At 42.2% G+C, this 10,122-nt stretch overlaps 1 protein-coding gene across 4 annotated transcripts in view; it reads right to left on the reverse strand.

Annotated features, from left to right (window-relative positions):
* The window catches only part of CD96 (CD96 molecule), a 39,553-nt gene extending 31,637 nt beyond the window's left edge, over positions 1-7,916 (reverse strand). For all 4 annotated transcript variants that reach the window (XM_039365020.1, XM_039365018.1, XM_039365017.1 and 1 more), the window contains exons 1-2: positions 7,723-7,916; positions 4,632-5,054 (exon numbers count right to left, since the gene is read on the reverse strand). In XM_039365020.1, the coding sequence (XP_039220954.1) occupies positions 4,632-5,054; positions 7,723-7,771 (472 nt within the window). In that variant the 5' untranslated portion in view covers positions 7,772-7,916. The remainder of the gene's footprint in view (positions 1-4,631; positions 5,055-7,722) is intronic.
* Between the last annotated feature and the right edge of the window lie 2,206 nt (positions 7,917-10,122).

A 10,122-nucleotide genomic window follows, 5' to 3' on the forward strand; every position in this document is an offset into this window, starting at 1 on the left:
TGTTCCCTCCGCTGATGGAGGTGGGAACCCGGAAAGGAATCTGGGAAGTTGTGAGTTGGTGGGGGAGGCAAAAGGTCTAAGGTTGGGGAACCAAACCTGTCCACGATCTCTCTGAACACCGTCGGATCCAGCTGCCATTCGGAATGGTCCATGGTTGCTCAGCTCAGTGAGTCTGCCTGCTGGTTGGTCACTCCGGATATTTGCTCCGCCCTGATGGAGGCAAGATTCAGTTCCGCCCAGGACCCCAGCAATTTGGCCTCCTGCATGAGAGGCCTGGACCTTGTCCCCCCTTGTCTGTTGACGTGGGCCTTGGCTGTAATGTTGTCGGTTAAAATCAGGACATGTTGGCCCTGTACTATATCGGTGAATCCCTTTAGGGCCATATGTATGGCTCTGAGTTCCAGCCAGTTTATATTGTTCTTTAGGTCCTATTTGGACCACCGACCTTGAGCCCAGTGCGTGTGGAGGTGTGCCCCCCACCCAAACAGGCTTGCATCTGTGGTAATGGTAATCCTGTCTGGTTCTAATACTGCTCCCCGTGACAGCGCCGGGGAGTCCCACCATTTAAGGGAGTTCAAGTCTCTGAAATGGAAGGAGAAGCCATGTAATTCTCTGGCATGGAGGCGTGCCCATGGCACAATTTGCACGCAGGACACCGTCTTCCCCAGTAGCTGTGATAGGGAGGCCAATGTGACTACTCTGGCCCTTTGGATCCGACGTACAAGAGTCTGAATAGAGTTCCTTCGGTCCTGAAATAGGTAGACCGTACAATTGTCCGTGTCTATAACAGCGCCCAAATGGAGGAGCCGGGTTGTTGTATGACTTTTCTGGAAATTAACAGAAAACCCGTGCTCCTGAAAGACCTTGATGGCTAGGGCGAGGTCTGACTGAGCGTTTCGGAATGATGATGACTGAATTAGTATGTCATCTAAATAGCATTGAATTCTGATTGGAATTTGTCTAAGGTGGGCTGCGAGCACTGCCAGTACCTTGTAAATACCCTCGGTGTCGATGAGAGGCCAAATGGTAGGGCTCTGTACTGGTAGTGGGCATAGCTGAATCTGAGGAATTTGCAGTGGTTAGGAAACATGTCTCAGTTAGGTCTATTGAGGTAAGAAAGTCACCTTGCCTGATGCTGGCCAGGATTGATTGAAGTGGTTGCATCTTAAACTTCTTATACCTCAAGTAAGGTTTAGACCTTTCAAGTCTAAGATTGCCCTCCAGCCCCCCAAGTCTTAGGGATGACGAAGAGGTTTGAGTAAAACCTTCGTCCTTCTTGGTCTTGTGTACTGGTTCAATTGCTCATATTTGTAATAAATGAGCTATGGCCTCTGACATAAAGTCAGCCCTGGACCTGCTCGTTGGGATAGGGCAAGAGCGGAATTTGTCAGGTGGTTGAGAACAAAATTCTAGTCTCAAACCTTGCGTGACAGTGTCTAACACCCATGCATCTGTAGTGATGGCTGTCCAAGTGCTGGAATAAGGGGCCAGCCGGCATCTGTAGTGGTGACTGCCCAAGTGCTGGAATAAGGGGCCAGCTGGCTTCCTATGGGAAGTGAGACTGTGAGATCACTTGCCTCGTTTAGAGGAACGGCCCCTCGGCCTTGAAGGGGCCGCTTGGCCTGGATCTGTGGTCTGCTTCTGCATGCTGAACGATCCTGCTGTCGTTCTTGTCTCTGAAAGGAATAGAGGGATGCCTGGGCCCAGTCCCAGGATGGAGCTGGTCGAAAGGCAGCCTCCTGTAACTGCTCTGTGACATGAGTTAACCAGAGTTTTATGTTTGTCCTTACCTTCAGTTAAGTATGGTTCTAGTGCCTTACCAAAGAGATGTCCACCTGTGTAAGGTTTAGAGGCCAGACGCCACTTGGTCTTGGTGTCTGCTCGCCAATTCCTGGGCCAAAGGAGCCTTCATGCTGAGATGTCTGCAGCGATGGTCTGGCAGTGTATCTAGCCATGTGCAGAGAAGCGTCGGCTAGGTACTGGGATGTAGCCACTAACTTACCCAGATTTTGGTGAGCTCTGAGCTGGTCCGGAGGGATCCTGTCCTGGAGCTCATGTAACCCAAGGGCTGAAGCCCTGGCAAAGAAGGCCATAGACGTTGCCGCCTTTGTTGCCCAGGCTGATGCCAGATGGGAACTATGCAATGCGGAGTCAATCTTTTTATCCTCCGCCCTAAGTGCCTCATTTATGTCCCCAGGGATGTTAGCATTGGGAAACAATGAGTTCAAGGCTCCTCAATCTCAGGAATCTCCAATAGGGAGGCCAGAGAACGGGCAACATTGAATAATGTTCCCTCTACTGCACCGGGGCTTAAGAAGGATCCTAAGTTCTCCCATTGTTCTTGAACTATATTCAGAAAAAGGGGAGGGCAGGGAATATTGTTCTGCGAGACTGAGGGCTCGGTGTATATGGCGTGGGGACCCTTGGACGTTGTAGGTGGGGTCTCCTGTTCTTGGGGGAGGTTTGCAGTAGTGCAGGCCCTGAGTAGCAGGGAATTAAAGAATGAATGGTCAAAGAGACCGACAGGAGGGGTGGGGTCAGAGGGAGTGATGCCCTCGTCCTCAAACAAAATCAGGCCAGATTGTTCAGCCCCTGTAGATTCCAAATCCGATGAGGGATCCTCCATCAAATCTGGAGATTGTGGATGATACGTGGCCTGGGGGGGTGGCTGTGGGGTGTTGGAGGCCATAAACTGAGCCACAGCCTGGGCTATCATGGACTGAAGGAGGTCCGGGTTCAAGGCCTGGTTCTCAGGAGGGCGAAGCCCTGCTGCAGTGGGGGTGAACGTGGCCTGGGGTCCTGGGGTGTCCTGGTTGGTTATGCCCCTCCCTGGGTCCCTCTTGTGGTTAAATCTAATTGGGGAATTCCCCTGGGGGGAGACCAGGCCCCTGGGGCTGAGGCACAATGTGAGGAAAGGGGTTCAAAAATGGACTTTCCCATCGTGCCTGTCAGATCTGGGGAGGCCGCTCTCAGTCTTTGGGACTCCTCCTCCCTCTGTGGCTCCCTGCTTGGCCGGGCTCACTTGGTGGTGTTCTTTCCACTTGCCTCTGTTTGGCATTTCCTCTTGGCCGGCTCGCTGATTTTCTCTGCCATGATGAGTTGTTCTGGGCTCAACCTTGGCAAAACGCCCCCCCCTCGGCGCTGTAACTCACCAAGGGAGCCTGCAGAGATGATTCAGCCCGTGAGGGGGGTGGGCGGGGAATTAATGGGCACCGCATCCCTTGGGAGCGAACAGGCCCTCCCCAGTTCAACGCTGTAGTCTCGAAGCCTCTGCCACCAGTGATGAACACTGCCTTCAGGAGAAACTCCAGGCAGTCTGGGCCTCAGTCACACACAAAATGGCCTCCGTGAGTCAATTCAAAATGGCGGCTGCAGAGTTCGTGCCAAAAAAACAGCAGTTAGAAGAAGGCCTTGAGGCCTGAGGCCTACGCTGTGATGACCCCTCGTTCCGAGGAATTGCTTGGGCCCCTAGCGCAGCAAATGGATTCCAATTAGGTGAGCTGAGAGAGGCTGAGGCAGGCCGAGGCCTAGTAAGGCCTCCAGGCTCTGAAAATTGGATCGGTGCCCAAAACTTTCTCCTGCTGCTGGGGCGGTCTGCTGAGGCTGAGGGACCTAGAAAACGCTTCCTCCAGCCCTGATGAGCCTTGTCATCCCTTGCGGAGCCCCCTAGTCAATTGGCAAGCTTACCCCTGCCTCTAAGGCCTCCAGGCTCTGGTTAGAAGAATGGAGCCTCTGATGCAGAGGAACGGCCCCTGGTAGGAGATTTCTCTTGCTTCTGGGAATCCAATTTTCAAGCTGATTGTGAAGCTGAAAGGCTCTCAAAGGGAGAAAGGGAAAGTTTCCCCCCCCCCAAAGGGAGGTTTTGTCAGCCTGTCAGCCTGCTAGGCTACAGGTTGGGATGAAATAAAATAGGAATACACAGTCTTCTGCTCCAGGAGCGAAGAAAAAACGCGTCTTAGAGCAAAGAGACTAAGTCTAAAACTGGGGTGCAGTTGGCACAGAGGGGGCGGTACTAAATTTCAGACTTAGTCTAATTGGAGCAGATAGATTAAGACAACCCATCCATGGGTTCTCCATCCAATCATGCTGGAGAAACCTATCATCTCGTAAACACAAGCCCAGTGAAAAAACTGAACAACCAATTCTAGAAAACCCACAACAATATCAAACAAAAGACCTATCGCAAAAAGAATAATGTTGTATGAAAAGAACTGGCCCCAGTTTGTCTTGATGTCCCCCCCTCCTCATTTCTAGCATTTTCTCTATAGTTTCTGCATAAGATTCATTTCCCATCCTTGTCAATAGTTATCAACTTTGCAACAAAGTAATTGTAACACAAACACATACAACCAATAACACCATAAAAATAAAAAGAGTAGAGGTTGAATTTTTTTAGTATCCAAGTGTTGCATTTACTGAACGTATGCCCATGATATCAGGTGAGTTTTTAAGGAAAATGAAAAACAGTAGTAACGACAATATAAAAAATAAAAATGCTGATAATAAATTGATAATCTGACTTGTATAATGACAGCTCTGAGGGCCACATACAGATTTCCCCCCTCAATTTAGGTTACATTACGTTACTTTTTTGTATATTTTTCATTAAAACAATCTATTACTGTACTTACCTCTTTTCTTAACAAAAAGGTGTATTTTTGAGCTACTTGTTCCAGTTGGAAATGTGGTAAAGATACATTCATAGGAGCCAGAGAGCTCAAATGTGACATTCTTCAGTTGTAGAATCCACTGATTGCATTCTAGGTTGTTTGCTACAGAATTAACCTCTTTGGAAGTCCTGCTGAAGTCAGTCAAACAATCATGGAAACCTTTCTCAAAACTTGCTGAATTGTTGTAGGCCGCTTCAGAATATTTTGTACCATAGAGAGGGTTATATACAGCTATTATTCTTGATAGACCATCAGCAAACTTAGACCACTGAATCTGTGTCACATGGGTTTCTTTTCCTTGCAAGATGCTGCATTTTAGAGTCACACTGCTACCAGCCAATGCACAGACAGTTTTTTCATTTGTAATTATAAGTGCAGTACATCCTACAAATAAATATAGTAGGCATAGTATCACAGTCATGTTTAATAGTCGTTATATTAACTTAGCCTTCTTCTGTTTGATGCTGTCATTAAAAAATGCTCCAATTTCTTATATTTATGATTTATAATTTAAAACAGTGATAAATAAACATCATTTAATATTTATAAGTTAGTATATTAAAGATTTTGACTCTGTACAGAGAAAATGACAATGTCCCAAAGTCACCCAGTTACCATGTAAAAGAGTGACTAAAACCTGGATCACCTTACTGCTAATCTAGAGCAGGGATATCAAACTGCCGGCCCATGGGCCAGATGCGTCATGCAGAAGCAAAACTGTCCCGATATGTTGCACGTGACATCATGAGTTTGACATGTCTGATCTAGAGCCTTAGCCACCCCACATTATCAAGGATTGCACTGCTAATAATGGGTAGAAATCTGACAAAAACTGAATTAAATTTAAATATTTAAATGCAATTCATTGAAATCCTCCTTCCCCTTCCATTTCTATCACATTAGACTTTAAATCTGATGGCAAACTGTGCAGGTCCTCTGAAGCCACAACCAAGTTTTTGAAAAAACTTGCATGCAGCCCTAGAATAATAGGATTCTTTTTCCAGATTTTTTTAAATGCCACCATTGTTATTTGTATAAATAGCTCGATGCAGTTACCTAATACTTCTTCTTCCTCTTATTTTTGCCACAACAACAGTCCTGTGAGGTGGGTTAGACTGAAAAAGAATCAGTGGCTGAAAGACATCTAGCCCACCTTCAGCCTAAAGCAAAATTAGAACTTACAGTCTTCTGGCTTCTAGTCTGGTCTCTTTAAATTAAACCAAACTGGCCTTGTACTCTTAATATAAAATTCTGCTTTATCCTGAGCGCTAACATGATGGGACTGAACTTTGACTGAAAATTTAAACAAGCAGGTGTATATTTCTAAACAAAAAGAAATAAAAAGAGCAGTATAAAGAGGCCTGGAAATTCAAAGAATGATGTATTTTGTTATCATCTTAGTTTCAGGAAGCTGCTCTATTTTTGACCAAGCTTGGCACAGGCAATTTTTCCTTGTAAGTATCTTTGGTTCATATGGAGGATTAAAATGCAACATACAGGGCATTAAGAATAAATATTTTAATAGGTAATTTTTATTAATAGCCTTTTTATCTTAAAAATGTGTCACCACTCTTTGTACTTTCTGTTTCAAGTTGGGAGTGTTCTATTATCAGGCCAAAGTTGTTAAGACTGGCTGGCTGACTGGTTTGTATTTAGGCTAATATCCTATATAGAGAATTATCTGGTACACTACCTGCTTGTCTTCTCATGCATGAGCAGGAGATAAAATCAGACTGTTAATATCAAAAACATTTTTCTTGCATTGATTTAGGTCATATCCCAGGATGATCTCCTGTTCATGCTTGATTAAACTGCATTGTGGGAAGGAGACATCAAGTAAGCTTCACTACAATAATGCACTTAACTCAGATGGACAATTCATATTCTTATTTGAAAGACACTTTCTCTAACATTTAGGACAAAAGCTACATTGATAGGTGCACCAAAAATAACAAAAAATTCAGTAAATACTCTCCAGGGTCAAGCTTGATTCTTGATGACTTCCTGAACTTCTCCATGTAGCTTCTTTTTAGTTTAGAAGTAGTTTTGCCTTTTTTTCCTAGGTGGGTATATATATTTTTCTTTTTCTTCCAAACCTTTTTGGATTTCCTAGACAAACCTACAGAAGGGATTTTCTGATTGTCCCTTCAGGGTACTCCCCAGGTCTAACTTTGCTTAGCTTATTTGGTTATCCACTTGTTGAAAGAAAAATCTTTATCAGGGTCCAGTCCAAGCCGGGAATAAACAAAATGGAGATTGCTTTAGAAAGAAGGTTGTAGTTTATTGAAGAGCAGAGCCAGACAGAAATGTGGCTCTGGGAGCACTGACCACATGTAGCTTGGAGTGGTGGGTTTTTATACCTTCTTGGGCTTTTATGTTTGAGGTTGTTTCTTGTTCCTCTGGCAGGAACTTTGGCCTGAGCTTTTGAGCATGTCCTTTGGTGTTCTGATGATGGTGGATTAATCCTATTATGTCCTAAAGGTCATGTCTTTAGAGTTTGGGTGGGGTATATAGATTTTAGGGGTCAGCTCCAAGCTTCCTGGTCCCAACCTTTCTGAATAGGATTGTCAAATCTGAGTTTCTACAGAGCTGGCTTCTGCCTGAGGGAGAGGGCTGTGGCTGGTTTCTGGGGTCTGATTTCTGTCTTTTAAGATTTTCATTCTCCATTACTGTATTCCTTTGGGAAATATAATATTCTACTTTTTAATATTCCCCAAAATATTTCTTTCTCTGGGCGGAGTGTGTTGTCCTCCTACACACTAATGAGCTGATAATGATTTCATTCTTTAATTAAGAACATTTTAATTTAATCCCATAGTACTAACAAACTTTTAATCCTACAGTTTTTAGAAAATTCATAATTGAACTAAGCTAGTTTGATTCTTAGAATAACAATCACCTTATAAGAACAAAGATCCAGCAATTAGAGCCAGAAAATATAATTTTGTATTTAAACAGAAACAATAATCGTATATACTACCTTGTGCTCTAACAAGGAACTGAAAAAACAATTTCATACACCAGTTATCATCATTTTATGGAAAGAACTTACCATTGAGGACACATGCTAGGATGAGTAAATAAAACACCTGAAATCCCATCTTCTGATTGTATAAAAAATAAATACTGTTAATAACAGTCTGCTCAGTATTCAACAACGGATAGCTTCATTCCTTCAACAGTGAGTATGCTTTTCATACTTTCTTTTTCGCAGGTTTGAGAAGAAACATACTTACAGGAAATGAAACCACCCACTGAGGGTGTTTTAAAAATGTAAATGCATTCTGCCTTTTAAAAAAAAGAATAAATAAAACTTCATTTTATATTAACTTGTCCTACTGCCCAAATATTATTGACATGCCAAGTTTAGGATTTCAGTTTTCAGTGAAACATTCCATAGCAACTAATGACAATTGACAATAGAATTTAAAGCTCATTGAAAAACATGTAGACTGATTAGTTATATAATATGCATGATAACAATGGGTGTTTGATCATTATTGGTGTTCCTTCCCTCACCCTTCCTTTCTATGCTAGAAATTCAGCATGAGGTACCTGACTCTACAATGAGATCTAGACTAGACAACTCTGGGTAGATGAATTTGACTATTCATAGCAGTACTTAAATCAAGAAAAAATTTACCAGGAACTATAACAAAGTCCACTTCCTTAGAGAGTTTTATTAATCGGTTTAGTGTACAAAAATGATTATTAGGGATTCTTTACTCTTTACATGGATCTATTTTTGTGGATCAGAGGTAATATAATACCTGAACAAAAACAAAACCAACAAAATATTCGGCCATTGGTGAAACTGAATTACATAGATTTCGGGCCAAATCTGGAAAAACTCTTTCGTTTTTATGACGTTGAAAGAAAATTGACATAGCACATGTGAAATGCTTTAAACAATCTAAAATCTTATTTTAAAAAAAGTTAGAATTACAATTTTCTGGAATAGGGAATCTCTGACCTATTTTAAATCATTAGCTCTTATAGTACAGGCTATTAATTTTGTGACACAATTGTCTATTTTCTATGTTGGTTTCTTCTGATCTCCTCCCCTCATCCCTTCTCTCTTATCTGGAAGAGAGCAAGAAGTCAGCATATACCCTATCTACATGATTCACTAGAAAAATAGCTTCATCACAGTTGTATTGATCCGATAGCTATTCATCACAATTGAACATGATATATGCTATGAGCACAAGTGGTTTGATTATCAGTCTCAGTAGTTCTGAGGTCATAAGTTCCTATCCTCAGAGAGGTTAGCAGAAAACCATTATTCTTCTGCATTGGCTTTGAGTGGACTTATATGCTGACACTTGTCATACCACTTGGAATTTACAAGTCAGTGAAGATAAGATAAGAATAATTTATCTTGCTTAAGCTACGACACACAGGATAAGTAATTATTTAGATGTGAGATAAAAGAAATCAGCAAAGGGGAATTTTGCAAAATATATTTTGGATTGCCAGTATTATCTTTTTGAGGGATTCTTGATGCTCTCTGAACTTGGTTGTGGGTTTTTTTTGCAGATGTTTCATTACCCAAACTAGGTAACAACCTCAGTGCTAGTGATTATCTTTTTGCACTAATGCTTCTTTGCAACTTTGAAAGTTTAGCAGTATCTGCCATGTAAGAGAGAATACAGATTTTGTGTGTATTTCCTCCCTTTCCTTACGATCTTGCAAAATCTATGCAAATCTAAGTTCCAAAAGATCTTTTTATTGTCACTTTCTTATAAATGCTGAATTCATTATCAGTGAAACAAGAGTTTGTTTATGTGTTTTCATGTAATGGAATAAAGGATGTAATAAGGAATAGACCTAGTTCCCAGAACACCTGGGTGTTTTTGATGTCCAAAACTCAAGAGGAACATCACATTCCTCCACCCCCTTATTTTCCTTTGACTTGTCAAAGATGGAGGTTTTTGTGGTTTTCTTAGTTTATGTCTCCTCCCTAAAATAGTTTTGTTTTCATTTCCATCCAAACTCTATTTTATCCCTCCTACACTACCTGACATTTTATGTATGTACTTCGGATTTAAGGATGGCTAAGAGCAAAGACAAGCCATCTCTTATTTCCTGCATTCTGCAAGTAACCTTAAGAATGTTAACATTTTCTGACATGGATTAGTTTTCCTAATCTGTCTAATTAGAAAGACTTCACAATCAGAGTTTACTTCCATATTACTTCTGCAGATTTAGGGAGTGAAAATGGAATTGATATGGAAGTACTCTGTGAAAGAATGATCCAGTAATTATTCACTTTATATTCGCATTATCTCCACTAACTATAAATTATCTGGACAGTCAGTAGGCTCCTACAGTGAGTCCTGTCCAACCATCAATTCATTACTTAAGTTAGGGGTGTCACCTATCATGACTTTTTTTCCATTGCAGGCAATGGGGTGGGTGCGGTTTCACCATGACGCATCCGGCCTGCGGG

The sequence above is a fragment of the Crotalus tigris genome, unplaced genomic scaffold (genome assembly GCF_016545835.1).
Source record: "Crotalus tigris isolate CLP2741 ecotype Arizona unplaced genomic scaffold, ASM1654583v1 scf7180000019944.6993514239:2294586, whole genome shotgun sequence".
In the NCBI taxonomy this organism is placed as follows: Eukaryota; Metazoa; Chordata; class Lepidosauria; order Squamata; family Viperidae; genus Crotalus; species Crotalus tigris.